This window comes from Rousettus aegyptiacus, unplaced genomic scaffold (assembly GCF_014176215.1).
Source record: "Rousettus aegyptiacus isolate mRouAeg1 unplaced genomic scaffold, mRouAeg1.p scaffold_m13_p_5, whole genome shotgun sequence".
Lineage (NCBI taxonomy): Eukaryota > Metazoa > Chordata > Mammalia > Chiroptera > Pteropodidae > Rousettus > Rousettus aegyptiacus.
Window position 1 is genome coordinate 21951148 of NW_023416308.1, and position 23964 is coordinate 21975111.

Sequence of the window (23964 nt, forward strand, 5' to 3'; positions counted from 1 at the left end):
AGCAAAAACAGGAACTTGGAAGACAGAAGTTGACTTGCTACGGGACCCTTCTACCAGGCACCGTGGTGACAGCTGGCTCATTTTAAATAACCCATATTGTCCAACACTCCCATATTGTGTGTGTATTCAAGCTCATTAATTGCTTGCGAGGTTCTTGCAGCTGCCTGTAGGAGGCAGCCATCCCAAAACTCTTCTACAGCAGTTTGGGGAGCTGGGAGGAAAGTAGCTAAGAGGTTTTTTTCAAGTCTCGGGTCCGGCCTGGCGCCGCAGGTTAGCTGCTCCGCAATTGGTGGGTCGGGGCGCGGGAGAGGGGACGGGGCGGGAACGGGGCGGGGAAGTTGGCTGCGTCTGGATCCAGTCTAGGTGCAGGAGGCGGGACCCTCGGTGGAGGAAGGCTCTACTTGGGGGCGGGCCCAGGACGGGCGTGTCCACCCAGGACAATTGCGCGCAGGAGGCGTTTCGAGATGGAGGAACCGCAGCGCCAAGTTTGGTGCCTACAGGCTGCTGCACAAAACTTCCCAAGACACGCTCTAGAACCGCGCCTCCGCCTCCCGGTGGCGACCTGGCTTCCTGGTTGGGCCCCGGGACCTGGGTTCGCTTCAGGGGGTTAGGGGGTTGCATGTCCTGCATCCCAGCCGGAGCCCGGTGGGATTGGTCCGCGGGTCGGTCAGCCTGAGTCCTGCCAAGTGCAAGGTCTGTTTCCTTGATCGCAAAGTAAAGTAAGCAAGCTTGCAGTTTTAATGAGTGTTAAGTTTATCTTTTACAAACTTATGCAGCGCCCTCTCCACTTCCCCGCCCCCTTGCGAAGTTAAGCTGTGTGTCCTCTTAGCACCACCCCCTCTTCCTTGCCTCTAACCAAAGAAATGCAAACTTCAGTTATCTGGTGGGGAGACGGAGCCTGACTTTCATGAACACTACCGGGCCTTGGCGGTTGAGGAGGAGGCCCGATTTGGCAGTGATGTTGGTTGGAGGAGGGTGCGCAGGAACACACAGGTGCCGCAAGTTTGACCTCTTCCTCCCCTTATCCTTGACAAAGGTGATGGTCGTGAGAAGGCAGGCCTCTGAAACCTAGTGATTATGAAGTCCGGAGCGAATCAACGTGCACCTGAGCAAGCATCACATTTAAGGGTATTTTCTGAGCAGGTTAGTGTAGGCATTTCTGTGCTTGAGTGCTTCTCAGCCCCACCTGCTAGATTTTTTTTTTTGTCTTCACTTTATTGCATTTTAAAAAATTACTAAAGTGATGCTATGTTTGCTTTTGAAAATTCAGAAAATTATAAACAGAAAGGAGGAACAAAAATCACCCCTACCTGCATCCACCATGATATTTATTAACAGTGTCATTAGCAGCCTTTTCCCCCATGCAGTTATGTTTTAATTTATGAATTCGAAGCATCAGAGCATATTGTATTGTAACTTGCTTTTTGAATTGATATTAAATGACATTAAACTTTCTGCCAGTGGGCTCAGTGGACTGTGACCCACAGCCCATTTTTTTGTATGGCTTGCAGGCAAAGAATGGCTTTTTAACTTTTAGATGATTAAAAGAAAAAAAAAAAGAATACTAGTCAGTGGCGTGAAAATTACATGAAATTTAACTTTGTTCGCAAATAAAGTTTTATTGGAAAATAGCCATGCTCATTATTTATCTATTTTCTATGGCTGCTTTCAGGCTTCAAGGACAGAGTTAAGTAGTGGGACAGAATCTGCCTGGGCCATAAAGCCTAAAGTATTTACTATCTGGTTCATTTCAGAAAACATTGGCCAACCTTTCTTTAACATGCTTTTTACTATGTCTGTTGGGTTCCTTTAAATGGATACACCTTAAAATGTGTAAATAATCCACTATATATAGCAAATACGTGGGCTTTTCATTTTTTCTTTTTTCTTTCTTTCTTTCTTTCCTTTTTTTTTTTTTTTTTTTGGCTAATAACCAGCACAGTGAAGGACAGCTTTGTAGCTAAGTCTGCCCCCATCTTTTGCCCTTTTCTCAGGATATCTTTACCTGGTCCGTAAATAGTCCCTGTACGCCTCCCATGGGTGAGGCCTGCATCTGGGTGCAGGAAGGCACACAAATGTTTGGGAGACATGCTTCTGTCTTCTAGGAACTCTTGGTCCAGTTGGAGAGCTGGGTGTTTTCTCGGTAATTCAAATTCAAGGCCTATGGGGTGCAATAGTGATCACTGTTACCATTCTTGAGGTGCTTTCAGTATGCCAGACTGACCGCTTTGTAGTATGATCTCATGCCATCTTTGCAACACCACCAGGGGCTGCTTAAGTGGGGCCTGTCATCCCCGTTTTAAAGATGAGGAAACTGAGGCTCTCAGTGCTAGGTATAAACGGGATTCTCACTCAGGCTGTTGCCCAAAGGGCTCTCTGTAGGCAGCCAATTTCTACCACTTTAAGAGCACAACTTCAAAACTAAGAGGTCTTTCCTAATGTCGGACTGGTCAGAAGATGAAAGGACTGGACAGAAAAATAGTGCAGCTAATGAGCACGCCAGGGAGTGAGGACTCTTGGAGCTGGAAGAGCCTTAGTGGTTGTTTAATTCCTTTGATGGGAGATTCAAAAAAGGCAAGAGACATGTTCCAGACATGTGTCCAGCCTTACAGGAGGGAGGCTGACCTTGCATTTGTTCAGTCCTTTTGCGGGGGAGACTAACAGAGTCTTTGGAGGATCCTCCTGGGAGTGATTAGGTTGTGTGTGAGCAAAGGGCCTGCAGAGGGGCAGGGGGCCTAGGTTTGGATCACAGTCCGTCTTGTGTACTCAGACTTTTGTTGAACACAGAGGTCGCATTTCTAGCACATTTGGAGCCCTGATCTAACTCCTCTGGCAAAAACACTCAAGTGCTGGAATATACCCAAAGCAAGCCATGTGGCCTATGAAGGATACTTTTTTTTTCTGATCTATAAAGCTATTCACACCAGAAGTTTAACATATAAATCTTGAATCACATTTAATTTTACACATTAATCCAAAAGAATATCTTTCACAAACCACTTTAATCCAGAAGAATAAACTTGCAAGAAAATGGAATTGTCCCTGCAGGTCCAGGCCATGTGGTTACCGTATTTATAATAATTCGAAGATGCTTTATTTGGTCACTGCAAGGTTCCTCTCTTAGCTTAGAGTTGCTAAAAAGGTGGGAGTTAGACAACCCCACTCTGCTACTGAGCTGTGCAACCTTGAGCAAATGTCATCAACCCTTTGAACCTCAGTTTCCTCATCTATCAATGGGACTAATACTAATAGGCCTTTCCAGGGGTATTGAGACTGTCCATCTAGCTCTGGAAGATGCCCAGTGCTCAGGAGGTGCTGGCCTCGAGTGCTGTCCCAGGTCAGCACAAACTTTGTTTGCACAACTGATAGCAGTAATGACAGAGTTCCTTTGTGAAAGAGACCTGTGGTGGAGTCAAGAAGCTTTTGGGATCCTTTCTTGAAGGCTTGACTATCTACTAAAGAGCCAGAATTAAATGCTGACCTGCTTCGCTTGCTGTGCAAGCAGGGCCAGAGCTCAGAGAATAGAGAAATGCATGTGAGTGAGAGTTGCTGGGGAGAAGGACTTCTTAGAACAGACTTGAATTGGGTGGGATGAAATAAAATTAAGGAAGGGATGGCGAAGGAATCTGGTCTTCAGTGAGTTCCACAATGCCCCATTATGAGTGATGTTACCGCCATGGGAATTCTGCTCAGAGTCAAGGCCAGCTGTGTCTGTTCAAATGCTGGCTGTGGATCTATATGTGTTTTGCACCCCTGCCTGTACATTAGAATTTCCTAGCGGCAGGAGGAGGGGGAGGGGGGCACGGAGGGGGACGGGGAGAAGGCTTTTAAAAAATGTGAATGTCCAGGTGCTACCCAATCCTCACCCCCAGCCATGTTTATTAATTAGTCCACATGGGGCCTGGGCATCAGTATTTTTTAAAGCTTCTCATGGGTTGAAGTGTACAGTTGGAGTTGAAAACTGCTGCCTAACTCGAAGTTGACAAACTGATTTCATAAAGAGACAGATGGTATATATTTTCAGCTTTGTGGCCGTGTGTTTTCTATCACAACTACTTAGTTCTGCTGTTTACTGAGCCAGCAGCCATAGATAATATATAATCAAATGGGCCTGACTATATTCCAGTCACACTTAATGGACACTGAAATGTGAATTTCATGTAATTTTCACATGTCACAAAATACAATTCTTTCTCAAGCATTAAAAAACATAAAGACCATTATTTACTTGTGGGAGGTACGAAAGCAGATGGCAGACTAGATTTAGCGCTTGGGCCCTAGTAGGCTAACCCCTGGCTAAAGGGGTCATCCCAGGAGTGCTGAGGGGACAGGTGGCCTGAGACATTTCCATAGGTTCATTTGTCTGGAAGCCGCCCAAAGATGAATTCAAAGTTACCAGCCTGTACAATGGGCTATGCAATGTCCTTCCTTCCTTACTTGTATGCTGATGATAATTAGGCCTTCACTTCTGTTAGCTCATCACCTCTCTGCAGTTACCTCCCTATTATAAAAAGGAAAAGGGAGGTAAGGGATTTAAAGACTGGTAAATGCTAGGGCCCTAGCCTGATGACCCCATACTGGGGCCTTTATAATGGCTTCCCCGCAGAGAGATGCCTCCCATAAAGCTCTTCACTGCAGGCCAGACTCAGTGCTGAAACCTCTGAGGCAGATACGCTCTATGGGGCAGATAAGCTATGACACACAGTACTGAAGCAACTTTCCCACAATTACACAGGTCATAAGCAGTAGATTCCAGACCCAAAGCCTGGGAGAATGGCTTTGGTCTACCAGAGTTTCTCAACTGAGAACTATTGACGTTCAGGGCCTTATAATTATTTGTGGTGGAGGCTGTCCTGGAAGCTTCGCAGGATGTTGAGCGGCATCCCTGCCCTCTGCCCACTAGATGCCAATAGCACTCGTCAGGTTATGACAACCAAACATGTCTGCAGACATTGCTGTATGTCCCCAGGGAGCACAGTAGTCCCCTACCCCCACACCCCTGGCTGAGGATCCTGCATTACACTTATTGCCTCTCATTGTGCTTGTTTTTTTAAAGGCCAGACAATAGAGGTACTTTCATTTATCTCAGATAGCTTTCTGCTTCAAAATTAGATTGTGGGGGCCTGTCTGAGCCTCGGTTTCCTCATCGTGAGCAGGAGATGGTGGCCTCTCCTGCACAGGCTGTGAGGATGCAGTGAGAAGCCCCCTGTGCTTTATCCATCGTGACACCACAGAGTATTATTTCCCCCCTCCCAGTGTGCTTCTGCCTGGTCTCGTACCTCAGCAGCTGACTATGGTTGGTGTTTGGCTGACAGCTCTGTTGCATAGTTGATAGCACCTGAAGCCATTTCCAAAGTCACCATGGAATATTTCAGCCACCACACTTGCCTTGGAGCAAATGCAAGCCGAAGGTCAGCCCTCCAGAGCCAACATTGGTTGGCCTCCAGCTTTGTCAAAAACAAATAAAAATAGCCATCAGCCTGGAGACAGGGCCTTAAACAAGCCCCCCCCCCCCACCCCCCCTCCCCCGCCAAGCATTATATGTGTTCACCAACCTACTTTGCTGTGATGGGTTTGTGACCCACATGATGGAGCAGCTGGCCCTGTCACCAGTTTTGATATCAAAATGGTGGCCACGAATGGTTTTTCCCCAGGCCATACAATGGTGTTTTTCTAATGGTGGAGGTTTGCTTTGTTGCACTTTAGGTCAGATTGCTGGAGTTTTAATGTTCGTGTGTGTGGAAATGGTATGTCTCAGACTTTCTGAAGCCAAAGGATCAAGCCAGCCAGTTGGGGAAGGTCTTGGACAGAGTGAGGAGAGTGCACAGATGGGGAGCCGGCCTGGGCAGAGGGGTGGCCTAATGCCTTTGCTGGTGAGGTTGAGAGATCAACAGGCCCAAGCCTTACTGCACTGATATAATAATATAAGGTATAATGTGTGCCAGATGCTATCTTTTACTTTCTGTGTATTAATTCATTTACTCCTCAGACCTCAGTAAGGTCTATGTTATTCTCATTTTAAAGATAAGGAAACTGAGTGCCTTACCCAACACCTGGGTAATGGGATGGCCATGGCTTTCAGCATCCCTGGAATAACTGCTGTTAACATTTTGGTGTCTAGTCCTCTGGATCGGGGTCTGCGAGTTATGGCCCTTGGGCCAAATATGCTTGTTTTTGTAAAGAAATAAAATTCTTGAAAATGAATTGAACTACTTGTTAATGAAATGTATTTATGATAAAAGTACTGTTTACATTTGCAAGATGATATTGACCTTCCAAAATACTTTTCTAAATCCTATTTCATTGCAGCAGTTCAATCTGGGAGGTTTTAGAAGAAAAGATGCTTGGAATTTCGAGGAGGCAATGAGGCTGTCTTAAGGGCCAGAAATCATTTGTTCATTTATTTGTTCATTCAATCAGTCACCATGAATAAGCGCAGTAGCATGGAAAAGGTCCTATTTGAAAATATCCTGTAGTAGCATATAAACATGATGACTTCTGTCGCTCATATCTGTTTCCTCTAACCTAGAAGTCTGTTTTTTCACCTCTGACAGGTAAGCTCACTGAGGATTGGGGACAGACTGTAGGTTTGCAGAAGGCTTTTTCCCATGGGAAACTATACTGGATGTAAAATCTTTGTATAGCAGAAAACACCTACACCCAACATTTCTTGGTGTGATAGAAAGAGCCCCAGGCCTGCTGGCTTGCTGGTGACCCACCCCCTTTGCCTGGCTGGACCTCAGTTTTCTCAGCTATAAAATGGAACTTCTCTTCCCTGACTGCTTATTTGTTTCCATCCTTGCTGTTGCCTGCTCAGGCAGTAGCCACAGCATGCTGGTGATGTTCCTTATGAGCAGTCAGTTTTTCACCCAGGCTTTTGGCCCCCTGAGCTGACTCAGCCCCAGCCTCCCAAGATGCCTGATGACATAGTCTCTAGACACACCTCTGGGTGGCTAACCTCTAACCTAATTCCTGGCAAGTGGCTTTGAGCTTGAATACCCTGTGGCAGGATTAAGTGAGTGGAAGTGGACTGAATGTGTCTGCCTGATTCCACTCCTGTCAAAATCCCACCAAGTGCCAGCGAAGAGATTTTTAAAAAAAAAAAAAAAAAGATAGAAACTCATCAAGCCTGGGAGGACAGGAGGGGAGGTTAGCAACATTTTGGAAGCTGGAAAGTAGATGAATAAGTGGCTGAGCAGAACCAAGAGGGCAGATTGGTAAAGCAGCCGTGAGGAGTGCTGAAAACCTACTAGATGTCAATAGGCACAGGGGCTGGCAGCGCCTAGAGCCTCTGCAACTGGGGGTAAAGGCGGTAACAAAATGAGAAGGATCGGGTGAAAGACTCCCAGATCCCCTCGCTTGCTCTGTGTGTCTGGGGGCTGCCCACTTCCATCCAACAGAAGGCAAGAGTTTTGTTCTCTGGAGAGGGAGTGGCAGAGCCCCTTGGGACTGGGGAATGATGGGCACAGTGGAGAGTGTGAGGCTAGTATTCCTAACAGGAGGATGAGGGTCTGTTTAGGTACCCAGTCCTACAACTTGTCCTGCTCCGCAGACCTGTCCGAGAAGTTGCGCCTCCTTCTTTGCCCAGGCTCCTGGCCAGCCTTTCCTCCAGGCAGGAGCCCCAGAGACTTCTCCCAGGGGAATTGGACCAGTGAGGAAGACTCTGAAGACAGAGTCCTCCAGATCACCCTGTATTGAGCTCAGAGTCCACTGGCCTTATCACATTCCAGTAGTTCTGATCAACCCTTAAGTTCCTGCTGTTGGTCATGAGGAAGTGTCTGAGGCTTACCAAACATTTGGGTGGTTTCTAATATGGGAGGCAGGCCCCAAACAAACCAACAAAATGACACAGGAAACTTAGAAGAAACAAATCATGCTAGGAGACAAGAACTTGAAAAAGCTATTAATAATACTCATCAAGGTTGGAGAGGTTTACACATAGGAACAGGACGCATAAAAAGAAACCTTCGCAGACTAAAAATAGGCTCTTAGACGTTTAAAACAATAGCAGAAGTGAAAAGTTCCACTGAACGGAATTAAAAGGCTAAAGGAATCATCCAGAAAATAAAAGAGATAAAAAATAGAAGAGAGAAAAATAATAACATGGCGGGCCAGTCCAGGAATTTCAGCATCCACATAATAGCACTTCTGGAAAGAACAGAGAAAAAGGAAGCGGGGAAATCACCAAGGAAATATTCGAAGACAAATTACCGGACGTGAGTTTCCATGTCGAAGGTTCCCAACAGATCCCCAGCCTCACTGATGGAAATTCATATCCCTATGAAGTTGTGAATATAGAAGACAGAGAAGATCCTATAAGCTTCTGGATATGGAAAAACAGGTCATCCACAAGGGATCCAGGGTCAGAATGGCTCTGGTTCTAGCATACTTGGAAGCCACAACGCAATGACACCAGCCTTTCAAAACGGAAGGTTTTTCCTGCTAGAATTCCATACACAGCCAAATGAGAGGGTCAAATGTGAGCAGAAAGACAGTTCTCGAACATGCTTGGCGGCAAAACATTTACCCCTCTGAACATCTTTTCGTAGGAAGCTACTGAAGAATGTCTTCCACTGAAACAAAAGAGTAAATCAAAGAAGAGCAGCACGAGGAAGACAAGAAACAGATCCAACATGGAATCAAAGGAAATCTGTGGTGGCAGTGACGATGGAGCCCAGTGCAGCCATTGGCAGGACAGCCATGCCAAGGGCATCATTGTCATGGGCCCTGCCATTGTACCATCTTTTTAACCAGATGAAACTATTGGAGGATATTCCCTAGCAAAACAAGAAAGTCCTCTAAGGAAGAGAGGGCTCTGTGATCCCCCAAATTAGGCATCTGTCTCTGAAGAAAGGCAAAGGGAATTTAAGGATGTCAGCAATGGGAAGTCCCAGAATGACAATTGTATAGGGGGTCTAGAGAATAGCCAGTCTGGATGAAGGAAAGTAGAGGTCATCCAGGAGGAGTGTCAGCAGTGGAAAAATAATGGAGATGATCCATTATTTTTTGTGTACTGGGAGGCTATGACAAGGAATGGGATGAATTAGCAACACATAAAAGGAAAACCAAGTCAGTGAAAAATCATTAACTCCAGGAAAGAAAAAAATAAAGGAAAATCTGGCTTAACCTGACGCTCACCTGTGACTAATGATCCCAGACTCATAAAACACCAAATAGTGAATTTAGCAAATTGCATGGCTTTATTGAGAGGTTGGGAGAAGGGAAATGGATGGGATGGCTGAGTTAGAGCATTAATTCCTCATCCCAAATAGGAAGGCCACAGATGGTGTCTCAGATGGATGACCCACAAAATAGTCCACTCACATTGTTAAGAACTATGGAGATGTGTAAATGCCACACAAGTGATTTTCTTTGGTGGTGTGTTATGGAGGAGGTGGGGCAAAACTTTTTTATTATATATTTTTTGGGTTCGTTTTCACTTAAAAAAATTTTTTTGATATATGCATACAAAAAAGTACATGACAGTTATCAATACTGCTTAACCTATCTGAAGTATTAGAATGTGTGACTTCCTGATCATAGACTTCCACCTCTAAGTTTTTCGGTATTATTTGGGTTCCTAAATTATGGGCATATAAAGTAAAAATTTAAGATTAAAAATCTAAATATACAGCCTGGGGTGTGGGTCAGGGGATCACACCTGCTTTATTTGTGAGCTGGCCTCTTGAAATAAATGCGTCAAGGTCCCTGTGGGTTTTATAGATGCCAGGCACCCGACTTCCTCCCTGAGAGTCCCAGGCTTCCTGGCTCATGCATGTCTGTCCTGTTCCCTCTGCAGATCCAGTATGTCGGGACTCCACCTGGTGAAGAGGGGCCGAGAACAGAGGAAGGTGGATCAACAGAGAGACTTCACCGTGGCTTCCCCAGCTGAGTTTGTCACACGCTTTGGGGGGAATCGGGTCATTGAGAAGGTACAGATGGGGTCCTGGGACTCTGGGTGGGGCTGGGTGGTGTGGGAGGACCAGCTTCAGGCAGGTACTCACGCTGCAGAGAGAAGACAAGCACTTGCTAAGTGCTATGTGCCGGACTTTTTAAGATTTTCACCCTCATGGCAGCCTGAAGCAGCAGATGCATGCCTGACTCCATTTCACAGAGGAGGAGACTGAGGCCTCTGAGAAGGCCAGGAGGCTCCCCAAAGGACCCGAAGGTGCCTTTGTGCAAGGGTTCCTAGGTTATTGGAAGGGACTCATGAAACCCAGCCCTGCCTTCTCAAGGTTTACAGCTTCTTAGAGGAGAGGAGATCTATTTACTAGAATTACAGTAATGAAAAGAAACAGCTAAAATTTGCCATTTTTGAAAGGGGAGAAAGAACGCTAAACCTAAACCAGGAGTTCTGGAGTCTCTCTGCTGTGGCCACTCATAGAATGTCACATCTGGGTTCAGTTTTCCCTTCTGTAAAATAGAGGCAGTCACATTCCAAATCTCTAATGAGACTTGTCCTTCAGGGCTGTTGTGAAGATTAGTCCATGATGTAAGGGCCTTAAAATTATGGACTTGCTCTGTAAGTCAGACATGTGCCTAATTTTTTTAAATAAGAAAACTAGAGCTTGGTTTTGTTTCTTAGAGACCGGGCCAAGTGGTTGGTCAGTCTGAGTTTTTTTGTGGAGACGAGCTCAGAGGGAGAAGGATCTGCCTAACGTCACACAGCCAAGTTCATCTCATAATGAGAATGAAACCAGGTTTCTTCTATTGCTCTCTGTTTCTGGGACCAGCCAACATTACTGCCTTTCCTCCTTACCAAATCTGGAGCCTTTAACCTGCAGGATGCAGAGGCAGCCACAGGGGTCCATTCACAACACAGGTCACACTGTGGAGAGCTCAAGTCTCAGCTCTGTCACTTACTAGCTGTGTGACCTTGAGCAAGTGCCTTAACGCCATTGAGTCTTAATGTCTTTAATCCCAAGTAGGGATAATAATACACCCTCTTGCAAAGGCCTGTTGTGAGGATGGAATGAAGTAATGCTGGTGAGATACATTGTACTGTAGCTTGGTCCATACGAAACACTCAAAAAATGTGATCATGGTGGCACCAAATAAAGGAGTCAAAATCATTCATCATTCATCCATCCCTCCCTCCATCCCTTCATCTGTCTGTCTATCCTTCCTTTTTTCCATCTATCCATCCATCCATCCATCCTTTCATCCATCATCCATCTTTTAATCTATCCATCCATTATTTTTCCATCCATCCATCTATCCATCTGATTATTCATTCATGCAGTTGGAAGACTGAGCACCTGCTCTGTGTTGGGCTGTGTGCTGTGAAAATACGAAGAAGGATGATGTGCTCTATATACTGCGGGAGGCTCTGTAGCTGTGAAACAGACCCTGGGGTGGCACACGACATCTAGTCCAGGTAGATGTCCTTTTCTCCATCCAGGTGCTCATCGCCAACAATGGCATTGCTGCTGTGAAGTGTATGCGTTCCATCCGCAGGTGGTCCTACGAGATGTTTCGAAATGAGCGGGCCATTCGGTTTGTAGTCATGGTGACTCCAGAGGACCTCAAAGCCAATGCAGGTATTTGGTCCTTGACTCCCTCCCCCTACCACCCCATCACGTTCCTTCCTTACCTGTCCTCACCTGTTCCCCATGTGGGAAAATCCATTCTGGACCCCGAACAGAGCCCCAGGGTACCTCTCATGAGCCCACATTTATTTGCCCTTTCTTCTTTATTTAATTAAAATGTCTGTTGATGACAAGAATGACCTACATCCCTTATAAAAATGCAGATGGTTAACATGCAAAGCAGAAACCCCATCTTTGAGAAATGTCCATGTTACCACAGATTGGTGTGTCTATTCCTCCAGATGTTTCTTCTCTTGCAGATGTATGTACCACATTTCAGTTATTTGTTCATTTTTCTATTCACTTAACCTTCTTTGTTAGCCTAGAGCATTCTATAAAATAAATATTGGACAATTGCTTCTTTTCCTGAACAATCTTATCTCTTTACAGACACTTCTCCACAGAGAAGCCAAACTGACTTTTTAAAAACACAGCTCAGGCCTTTCTTAAACGCTTCAGAGGTTGCAGTGCTGTTCCCAGCACCACCAACCTCAGCCCCATTCCCTGAACCTCTCCTGTCCCCACCCCAACCTCCTTGGGCACAGGCCCTGGGCTCTACCCTACACAGATGCAGCTAACTCACAACGCACAGTGAGGATAGGTTTGATTGTTAGCCCCATTTTCCAGATGAGACAGTGAAAGTCTAGGGACACCAACCACTTGGTGTAGGGTCATCCAAATGGTATGTGACTGCTAACTTAAAAATAAAAAGGCCTTTCGAAGTGATAAGTAAAAAACGTTTATTTGCGATCAATAAGAAGAACTGTTTAGGATGGCGTGATTCAGGCAGGAGCCCAGATAATGTTCGGATTAGGGTTTAAAAACAATGAGAAAGGAAAGGGGAACAATGATATCACTAGAAGGAAGGCATTGTTTTTGGTGCAGATAACAACATGATGTTAATTCTAAATAGTGTTTTTAATTTTCAGTCCAGTAATCTAACTGCTGTCTTATTATCTTTACAAGTAGTTTTTTTGGGGGACACAATGTTGTCCTAGGCCCAGTCCAAAGGTTATTTTGCCCTTCCCCCCCCTCAAATTAATTAATTATTTTATAGTGACATTGGTTAATGAAATCCAGCAAGTTTCAGTCATACATTTTAACAGTAAGGCGCATATATATATATTTTTACATTGTGTATTCACCTCCCATAGTTAGGTCTCTGTCTGTCACCATATATTTGACCCCTTTTACCCCATCGACCTTCCTCCTCGCTCCTTCCCTCTGGTAACCACTAGTCCATTGTCCATGTCCATGAGTCTCTGTTTGTCTGTCCTGTCATTTATTGCTTTAAGATTTATATCTCACATAAAAATGATATCATGTGATTTTCAACTTTTTCTGTCTGGCTTTTTTTGCTTAGCATGATTATCTCAAGGTCCATCCATGTTGTTGCAAGTGGCAGTATTTCATCTCTTCTTATGGCTGAGTAGTATTCCATTATATATATGTACCACAGCTTCTTTATCCAGTCATCTATTACAGGACACTTTGGTTGCTTCCATGTCCTGGCCACTGTGGATAATGCTGCTTATTTTCCCCTTTTTAACATTTCAAAGATTTGAGGCATAAGACGTGCAAGGCAGTTCCTCTGGCATGGCAGCTCTGGCTCCGTTTCAAAGTGGCTCCATTTATTATTACTTTTTGACATGACACAGGTAGGATTGGAACCCAGGGCTGTCTGAGTCCATAGCCTTATCCTGTAGAGTCTCCCATCATGCTCAGATCAAAATTCCAGATCCTCACTCAGGCCAATTAAGGCCACATACAATTAGGCCTCTGCTGGCCTCCTGGCCCCATCTCATGCCTCTTGCCCTCCATCCCCAGGTCCCAGTCATACTGGCCTTGTTGGTTCCTAGACTAGCCTTGCTGTTTCCTGTTGCAGAGTCTTGGGATGTGCTGGACCTTCTGCTGATAGTGCTTTTTCCTGAAGCTCTTTGCACAGTAGGCTTCCCCGCCTTTCTGCCCCAACCTTCAGTTCTTGTCCTCCTGTGGATCTCATCTCTGACACTGACCACAGTCTGTAGTTATTGCATTTGTTTTCTTGTATATCTTCTCCAACATTAGGGTAAAACTCTGCGAGGAGAAGGTGCTTATCTGACTTCTTTATAATCGCTGGGACCTTCCCAGTGTGTTTTCATTCGTTCGCGTTCATTTGTTCATTCTTTCTTTCTTTCTTTTTTTTTTTCATTCATCATCTTGGGATTGCCAGGCCATGTGCTGTGTGTTGGCTGGCAGCTGCAATCTCCAGCTTTAATGAATGCAGGGGGCTGAGCTAGCCCTGGGGAGGATCATGGAGGAGGCTGAGGAGGGCATATTTATTGGCACGTGTGGCCGATTTCACAGACCTGGAGGAGTAGATGGACATTCTCTTGATTACTTGGATGCACTGCTGGGTCTTGCCCCTTTCGGGTACAGGCCGACTAGCTAGGGGAGTGACTAGCGGGAATGTGCAGGCTGCAAAGGAGGGCTCACAGCATGGGGTGGAGGCAGAAGAGAGGTCCATGTCACCAATGATTTTTTTTTAGGATGTATTTCTCCAAATAGAATTTGTGGCTTAAAACATTGTATTGTACTCAGCTTCAAAAAGGAAAGAATTGAAGTCCCATGCTATAATATGGGTAAACTTTAGGACATTATGCTATGTAAAATAAGCCAATCACAGAAAGACAGATACTGTCTGATTCCATTTATATGAGGTCCACAGAGTGGTCAAAATCATAGAGACAGAAAGGTGGCTGCTGGGGTGGGAGAGGGGGGGAAGGGGGGGTTTCTAATTTGTGAAAATTTCTGGAAATCTGTTTCACAACAATGTGAATATACTTATCACTTCTGAACTGGACACTCAGAAAATGAGTAAGATGGTAAATTTTGTTATGCTATTCTTATGATGAAAAATAAGCATTGAATTGTCTAATGGCTAAACGATATTAAGATAAACTTTAAATAGGGTTAAAAATATCCACTATCCTGATAGCTTGCTTCTTTCCTTTTTGTTCCCTTCCAGGCCTGGTTCAGGCATGCATATATTTGTATATAATTAAAGTCATATTCGGTTTTCTTCTGATTATCACACTTATTTGTTCATTTTTGCCCTAGAATTGTCACAGTTATCCTTTCAATGCCATATGCAGTCGTGTCTGACAGATTTCCTACAAGTTGACTCCATCTCTCTGTTGTTCATTCCTTTTCTCTCCTGTTTAATTCCAGAGTATATCAAGATGGCAGATCAATATGTCCCTGTCCCAGGAGGGCCCAACAACAACAATTATGCCAATGTGGAGCTGATTGTGGACATTGCCAAGAGAATCCCTGTGCAGGCAAGTCAGATGGGGCACCCCAGTCTGCCCACGGCGGGTGATGCCCTGAGCCCTGGAGCAGCTCAGTTCCGTAATTTGGAAGGGGCAGAGAAGCCAGGTCCAGTGAGACTCTGAATTCCAAGACTGATATGACCTGGCAAAGAGCTTTTGGTGTGCGATGGGAGGCGGGTTCTTGAAGGAAGATCTTTGTTCATGTCTCTCTGTGTTTGCAGGCGGTGTGGGCTGGCTGGGGCCATGCTTCTGAAAACCCCAAACTTCCGGAGCTCCTGTGCAAGTACAAGATTGCTTTCTTAGGTAGAGTGTGTCTCCATCAGATACATGGGAATTGGGGCATTGATGGAACACTCCGCTGGGTCAGATTGTTTTTCTGTAAGGTGGGAGTCACTTCAGTATTTCCACTCAAAACTTCATGGTCAGGAGCAAGCCAGTCTATGGATAGGAGGTCACCTGGGTAGGTCAGCCAGCCCAGAGAAATAGGAGCTGTTACAACGGTTACCACAGTGGAATGATGCTGGGACAAGCAGACTTCTGCTAGTGTTCCTGTTGGTCCAGAGTTATCACTAGGTTTAAAGGTCACATTTCGGATGAGGCCACAGCTTTCCTTGGGCCATTCTCAGGCCTTCGGAATGCCCTCACCCCTTGGGACCAGAGCCCCTCATCTTTACTACTTATTAGATAAAGGATACTTATTATCTATGACATCTGTTGGTTTCAAGATTTTAACTTACATTTGTAAACTTTGTACAATTATATTATCTGACTTTCTTTCATGGTTTAGGGGAATTATCATCCACAATAATACAGACTTTTGTATGAAGCAGCTCGGTTCAATTAACACCTGATATACTAAGGGTTGGCCTGGTGACCTTTACTAGCTGATGTTTTTTTCTGTCCATGGTCTTTGATTGCCTGTCACACAGGACTCTTTTATCCTTTAGTTTTAGCTCCTCTGAAGGTTGATGGTCCAGCCCACAAGCTGGCAAACTACAACCCACAGCCCAAATCTAGCCTACTGCCTGCTTTTGTAAATAAAGTTTTATCGAAACATGGCCCTGCTCATTCATTTATGTATTGCATATGGCTGCTTTTGCCCAAAACTGGCAAAGTTTAGTATTTGTGACAGAGAGACCAGCAGCTATATAGGAAAAATTTGCCCACCATGATCTAGTTTTTTGAGATGCTAGCTTGACCCTTGGTTTAACTTTTTGCCTTCCCCTGCAAAGTGAATTTTGTGTATGCTGTACAGCTTTAAGTTATAAGTCAGACTAGGTTTACAATCTACATATGTTGAAGATTGACTGATAAAGTAGCAGACTTAAAAGATTTTTTTCTTCCCTGACTTGGCAGTAAACTTGAGACCTGGGACTTGAATATTTTTCTTTCATTTGGTTGGCACTCAGCTGCAAGGGTCTTGTGGCTGACTTCATTCTGACTTGTCCCTTGTCCCTGATCCCTCAGGCCCTCCCAGTGAGGCCATGTGGGCCCTGGGTGATAAGATCGCCTCCACCATCGTGGCCCAGACGCTGAAGATTCCCACACTGCCCTGGAGTGGAAGTGGTAAGGGGCTGCAAGCTTCACTTTGGGGGTCTCCTTGGCTCAGTCTTGCTAATGTGAGCAGAGGGGTGACAGGAATACTCTCTTTTTTTATTCTTTCATTTAAAAATTTTAAGTTAGATTAAACAAGTGATATAATTTCATCGTAGATAACTTAGAAAATATGAGAAGTAAAAAAATCATCCATAATCCTATGATCTGGTGTTGAACTTTGTTGTATTTTAGGCTATCTGTCTACCTTTCCTGCCTTTTTAAAAGGCACATCTTTTAAAAAACCAGAGATCTTATATTTACTAGTTCGGGACTTATTTCTCACTAATCTTTCTATGTCAATAAATATACTTTACAAGATTTAAAATGCCTGCAAAAAATTATACTATACAGATATACTATGATTTATTTAACAGTCTTCTCTAGCTGTACATTTAGGTTGTTTCCAGTTTTTTTTTTTGTTTGTTTTAATTTAAGAAATATTACAAGTAATGGAGGCTTGATCATCTAGTAGCTAAATCTCTATGTACATTTTAAGCATTTCCTTATGATAAATTCCTCTAAGTGAAATTTCTAGGCTATATTAAAAAATAAACAGAAAAAGTCTCAGGAATTTCCTGTTGAATTTGATTTTGTTTTCCTCTAAAGATTAAATTTTAAATTTGGAATGGAAAACTTGTTTTCATTTTTGTTTTTTAATCTTCACAGTATTAGAACATAATGATTCGTGTATAAATTACTCCATAGGGGAGATTTGGGATATTTTTGGATTCAGTTTAATATGGTCGGTCTTGTAAACTCAGTCTGAATTTCTTTAGCTTGATTTCCCATTCAGAGTTGAATCAGTCTTTAAGAAAATTAAAAGCTCTTAATTAAAGCTGAAGGGTCATGTCTGCATTCTCTTGGTCTAGAGGCCAGGTCTAGAGTGGCTTTGGTGAGGAGAGGCTCTGTGATTTCTGTGTTGTGTGTGTCTCTGCTGCCCTTGGAGGATTCAGCTTTCTTTGTGCCTTTCCAGGTCTGACAGTGAAGTGGGAAAAAGAAGATCTGCAGCTGGAAAAAAGAATCAGTGTCCCAGAAGACATTTATAACCAGGGTTGTGTGAAAGATGTAGATGAAGCCTTGGAGGTAAACGCAGAGTCTGTGGGCGTCTAGGCGCCAGAACCTTCCCACTGTCCTCGTAGGGATGGAAACTAACCTCTAAAGAGGTCTGTTTGTCCTTTGTCCCCAGGCAGCAGAAAGAATTGGTTTTCCATTGATGATCAAAGCTTCTGAAGGCGGCGGAGGGAAAGGAATCCGAAAAGTGGAGAGTGCTGAGGACTTCCCGATCCTCTTCAGACAAGTGAGCTGTTCTTGCTGTGTATTTTTTCACATATATTTAGAAATTGTCTTTATTCAGTTGTTGGCCACCAGATTATTTCTATTAGCATTATTCTGTCACAACTTAGAGGGCATTTGTGGGAGCTGGAATATTGATGTGCTGTTTGGATGCGAATGCGTATATTTCACTCGCAGAAGTCCGCGGTTTATGTCGATCGGTGTACCATTCATTTCCTTAGATGTTCAGGTCTGTGAATCAGGATGTCTGTAAATAGTTTCAGAGATATAGGGTCAGAATATCTATGACTATATTTGTCTATTGAGAGATGGGATATTTTGTAAATTTTAGTAGTCTTGGTATTTTTAATGTTTTTAGATGATTGGTTTTTATTGTAGGAACTATACAGTCGACTCTTGAACAACACAGGTTTGAACTGCATGAGTCCACTTATACATGGACTTTTTCAATAAATATATTTAAACAATTTTTATAGATTTGCAATAATTTGAAAAAACTCATGGAAGAACTAAATACCCTAGATATATTGAGAAAATTAAGAAAAAGGTTGTATGTTATGAATGCATAAAATATATGTAGATAACGAGCCTATTTTATCATTTACTACCATAAAATATACACACTTGTGTGTTAATTGAGTGTTTATGTTCTTTGTAAGGCTTTCGGCCAATAGTAAGCTATTACTAGTTAGGTTTTTGGAGGAGTCAAAAGTTACAGGCAGATTCTTGACTGCCTGGGTGGTCAGTCAGTGCCCATACCCCCGCGCTGTTCAAGGGTCGACTGTAGTTTGTGTGTTCACTTATTTGTATGTGTTTTCCACTTTTAAAATATTATGCCTATTATTGGCAATGCTTAAAAAAAATGCTGACAATCTTCTTATTCTTAACCCAACTATTTTAATATTTCTAGGTTTTCTTCTACACCTTGTTCATGTGTATATTTTAAAGAGGCGTGCTCAATCTACACAATATTTTGTTCTTCTACATTTAAAAAGTTCTAAATTGTGGATCATGAACATTTTTATTTTTGCCATGTTGTTCTAGTTCTTAATGATGATTTCGATGATTGCGCAGTGTTCCCTATGTGGCCATAGTCTCATTTATCAAACTTTTCCTTTTAGAATGTTCAGCTTGTTTCCATTTTCATTATAGCAGAATAACATGGCATTTAATACTTAGCTTTTTCCCCCTCTTTTGAATTATTTTCTTGGGTAAAGACTATCGGGAGAGAAGGACTTTGTTAAATAGCATACACTTTACGTGTACTTATTAGTAAATTGCTTTCTAAAAATTTACCAATTATATAGCTGTGGGCCATATGTGAGTGTTATGTGAAGTAGTGGTTTTGCTACCATGTGTCTCTTTTTGGGGTATTTTGGGTGAAGAATTTATATTTTCAGGAAGGTCGCAACAGTAATACAGAGCTCCCATCTCCCTTTCCTAGATTCTGCCATTATTAACATCTTCTGTAACTATGCTGTCTTTGTCACAGTTCAGAGATTAACAATGATATGTTTATATGAAGGAAACTCCAGGCGTGATTCAGGTCTCACCATTACATTTAGGGGTTGTACAGGTTTTAAAGCTTTTTTTGTTTCTTTTTTCAAAATAGACTTTACTTTTTAGAGCACTCTCTAATTCACAGTAGAATTGAGCCAAAAGCACAGTAGGTCCTCACATAACATAGTTTCCTTCAATAGTGTTTCATTTGGTTATAAGGTCGATGAGATGCTGTAAGAACTGAACTCTTGTTTATGTCAGTCAGCCTGTGGTAAAACTGGTTTTGTTATGTGTCATTTTGCTTAAAGTCATAGAACCTTAACACCATTGATGGTGTTAAGTGGTAGGACTTCAAGTAGAGTTCCCGTGCACCTCTGCCCCCTACACATGCATGACCTCCCACAAGCTTTTCTCTTTTAATTATATGAGTGTAATATAAACATGTTCTTAATATGAAAATTCAAATACTTCAGTGATATATTAACAATAGAAAAAGGAAAATTTCTTTTTTACCATCACCTCCTAATACCTCTCCCCTTTTCAGATGGAAGCACTATTAGCAGTTGGGTTTCTCTCCAGCATTTTTACTGTATATTCGTTTATATAGATATTTATATAATTTGGTTTTACTATTTTTCACTTAAGTGGGGTCATCTCATATGTAATTATAGCCTGTGTTTTAAAAATATTTGTCCCAGAAATCATTCCATGTGAACACTTGTTTTTATGTCATCTTTCTTTAAGAATCTCTAGATGACATCCCTATAAGACATCCCTGTAATGCATATCAGCCATTAAAAGGATGGAGTCAGTCATAGGTTCTACTGTGGAGAGCTGGCTGAGTAAGTGCACTGAGCAGGAGGAAAAGAAAGCTACAGAGTAGTGTGTTTTGGTCCTGTTTCTGTTTAAAGAAACATTCTCTGTGTGTATTACTGAATGTTTAGCAGAAAACCAGTTTGTACACCCAACTTTTAATAGCATATTAACTCTTAACTAGTTAACTCTCAACTACAGTAACTCTTTAACAGTACTGTAAACTCTTAACCGGTTTGTAACCAGTTCTTAACAGCACATTATCTTTAGGCGGTGGGATTGTGGGGAAATTTTACCTTCTACGTTATATATTTTCACAATGTTGGATTTAAAACAACAGTGAGAATGTAATGTCTTTGAGAGAGGTGAAACAAAACTAAAAGATCATGAACGTCACTGCCGTCATTTCTCACTCTTTGGAGAACTTCCTATTCTAGCCCTGGCTGCCCAGGGAAGAGCCAGCCACTCTGCCTTCCCCACCAGGTGCAGAGCGAGATCCCAGGCTCCCCCATCTTTCTCATGAAGCTGGCTCAGAACGCCCGTCACCTGGAGGTCCAGATCCTTGCAGACCAGTATGGGAACGCCGTGTCCCTGTTTGGGCGAGACTGCTCCATCCAGCGGCGACATCAGAAAATCATCGAGGAGGCACCTGCCACCATCGCTACCCCTGCTGTGTTTGAGTTCATGGAGCAGGTGGGGTCTGCAGAGCTGGGGGGCAGGGGCAGTTTCAGGGGAAGCCCTGTCAGCTTAAAGTCAGCAAGAGCTCCCCATCATCCATGTCGCCAGAGTTGGGTGGGTGCCCAAGAAGGGACTGAGGGCCCATCATGGAAATAGTTCCAGCCTGGCATGGGTTTATTAGAGAATGAGCTGTGCGGTCCCAAAGTAATTGACACATAGCAGGTCTGCATTTGATGGGGGAACTAATAAACCACCATTAAAACTACTTGAGGAAACCACTGAAACCCCTTGGTCTCTGTTTCTTTGCAGTGTGCTGTCCTCTTGGCCAAGACGGTGGGCTACGTGAGCGCAGGGACAGTTGAATATCTCTATAGCCAGGATGGCAGCTTCCACTTCTTGGAGCTGAATCCCCGCCTGCAGGTGGAACACCCCTGCACAGAAATGATCGCTGATGTGAACCTGCCGGCTGCCCAGCTACAGGTGAGGGAACGAGCCCTGAGCCCTGGGTCTTCTGCCCAGGGTGGGGTCCCCGGTCCTACCCAGATTAGACCTTTCTGCTCCTCTTGGCTGGCTGTCTCTGAGGAATAACTGTTGTAATACGTTAGTAGCACTGAGAGCCACACAGACTAAGAATCTTCTGTGACGTGGTTTCTCACCTTTGCCATGTAATCCTTTGAGAAACTGGAAAAAGCCACAGACCTTCTCTGTGGTAAAATGTATTTTATTACAATTTCAGGGCATTTGTGGATCGCCGATACTCATTAATAGACCCAGAGAAGTATTTATCAGCCTTTTTTTTTTTTATTATCACCTTTCCCCTAAAGAGCCTTTTTAGACATTTTTTGCCCCTAATTCCTCCCCCATTTGTTTGGGTACTGTCGATATACCTGTGCTTTATACATACAAAGAGTAAGATTTTTTCACTCCTAAGAGCAAGTATTTGCCCCCTTGGGGAAAGTGTCACTCCCATTGAGAACTTGTGACTCAGAGGTAGGAATTCTTGCATTAATAGGAACTCAGTTTTGTTGTTGTTGTTAATGTTTTCTTTCTTCCTCCTTTCCTTCCTCCACTAGAATTTTTATTATCCTTTTTTTGGTTTGAAATATTTTGGAAAAATTGCAAGGATAATACAAGTTAATATCATACCCAATGCATATATATACCAATTGTTAGCACCTCTATATTTGCCTTATCTGTGCTTGTGTGTATAATGTTGTTTTTTTGGGGGGAGAGCTCAACCTATTGAGAGATGTTTTGACTTGTCATGCCGCTCTGCCTCTAAATACTTCAGTGTAAGGACCTCCTGAGAACAAGGGCATTTTGTTACAATACCACAATAAAATTACCACACTTGGGAAATAGAGCGTTGAAGCTACCACGTATCTAATCTAGTATTACTGCCCACATTAAAATTTTTCCTGTTGTCCCAATAAGTTCCCAAATTTGTAGTCGTTTGTTGCTTGTTTTTTTTTTTTTTTTTTTTTTAAATCTAAGATCCAATCCAGGACCACACATTACAGTTCATTGTCATTTTTCATTTGTCTCTAATCTGGTGACCGTTCCTCAGTCTTAGTTTTTCATTCTTGACATTGACATTTATGAAGAGTTCAGGCAGAATATCCCTCAATCTGGATTTGTCTGATTGGTTCTTCCTGGTTAAAGTATCTTAAACATTTTGGCAAGGGATCCCACAAGTGTTGTTGTGTCCCTTGTGAGTCATATAACAAGACACAGCATGCTAATTATGATCATGTGGCTAAGCTGGTGTCTATAACTTTCTGGTTTTTACTCATTCTTCTAGCCCAACTTTCCCTGAATCCTTCACAAAACCTGTAACTCTGCCAGTAGACACCTTTCCTTCTCACCTTCTGTAGCACTAAAATTTGTAAATTTTATCTGACATTTTCTTACCACGTGATGTTTTATGAACGTCACCTCTCCATTGACACTATTACAGAGTCAAGATTTTTGTCGTCGTCTTTCTTTGTCTCTCCTGCTACCACACAGCAGTGTGGTGTGCTCATGAGGTTCTCAGGATATCTGAACTCATTCACTGCACCTCTTCCATTGTATCTGAGTGTTTGGGAGCCAGAGGTCTCGTGGGACTGACAGTCGCGGGATGTATTTTTTGATTTCAGATTGCCATGGGTGTGCCACTGCACCGGCTGAAGGATATCCGACTTCTGTACGGAGAGTCACCGTGGGGGATGACACCCATTTCTTTTGAAAACCCTACCCACCCTCCACTTGTCCGAGGCCACGTCATTGCAGCCAGAATCACCAGTGAAAACCCAGATGAGGCAAGTTGTGGGGAGGGCTCTGTGTTTCTGCCATCTCCAATTTCTCCATGTGGGACGGACCCCCAGGCTGAAACTCCTAGGCTTCTCAGTTTATAGAAGGGGAAACTGAGGTGTGGGAAGGGACAAATCATGGTTTATTGACACATACTGTGAGCCAGGCACTGGGCAGATCCCTTTATACATCTCATTGCTCGCTTACATGACGCTGGTGCTGCTGGTCACGGTCCTTGCCACATTATAGCTCAAGAGATTGGGGAAACTTGCCTAACACCTCAAGCCTGGGACATGCTGAGGCCATGGCCAACCCCCGTCGTGGTCTATAAAGGCCACGTCCATCTTTGGATCAAACAGCCAGGCTAGAGACTGGGTACTTGGATTACTGGTCCTGTGAATTTTTGCGGCATCATCGATGCAGTCTAGCCCAATGTAAGGAGTCTGTCTGTGATTTGTTCTTACTTGTGCCTTGAAAAAATTAACCAGCTGGCATCTATCACAGTTTACATGCTTATTAATGGTAGATTGTCACATCATCTCCATAGTCTATCACAACCCGTTTCATGATTACATTCAAGAAACTTGGAGTAAGAGAGGTTTGTTTTTCCCCTCCCCCTTTTAACTAAAGAATATTAAGCTATGGCAGCTGTGTTAGTTTGGGATCTTCGGCTGCAAGCAAACAACCAGCTCTGGTGGTAGACAGCAAAATGGGAATTTTTAGGAGTGATGGTGGCTTGTTTACAGGCGCCTTAGGAGGATGGAGGATCAGACCAAATGATGGAGTTCCCAGATACCTAGAACTCTATCTTTTGCCTCCAGGCACTTCTATCAAAATGAATGCCTCCATCACTCAGGTCAAGAGCCCTAATCCCAGAGAAGAGAGAGAGAGTC

General features: G+C 43.5%; 1 protein-coding gene across 8 annotated transcripts in view; it reads left to right on the plus strand.

Annotated features, from left to right (window-relative positions):
• The window catches only part of ACACB (acetyl-CoA carboxylase beta), a 104263-nt gene that overhangs the window by 26667 nt on the left and 53632 nt on the right, over positions 1 to 23964 (plus strand). For all 8 annotated transcript variants that reach the window (XM_036220361.1, XM_036220358.1, XM_036220360.1 and 5 more), the window contains 10 exons: positions 9800 to 9932; positions 11402 to 11540; positions 14799 to 14908; positions 15121 to 15202; positions 16367 to 16465; positions 17469 to 17578; positions 17682 to 17792; positions 20585 to 20794; positions 21089 to 21259; positions 22918 to 23079. In XM_036220361.1, the coding sequence (XP_036076254.1) occupies positions 9800 to 9932; positions 11402 to 11540; positions 14799 to 14908; positions 15121 to 15202; positions 16367 to 16465; positions 17469 to 17578; positions 17682 to 17792; positions 20585 to 20794; positions 21089 to 21259; positions 22918 to 23079 (1327 nt within the window). The remainder of the gene's footprint in view (positions 1 to 9799; positions 9933 to 11401; positions 11541 to 14798; positions 14909 to 15120; positions 15203 to 16366; positions 16466 to 17468; positions 17579 to 17681; positions 17793 to 20584; positions 20795 to 21088; positions 21260 to 22917; positions 23080 to 23964) is intronic.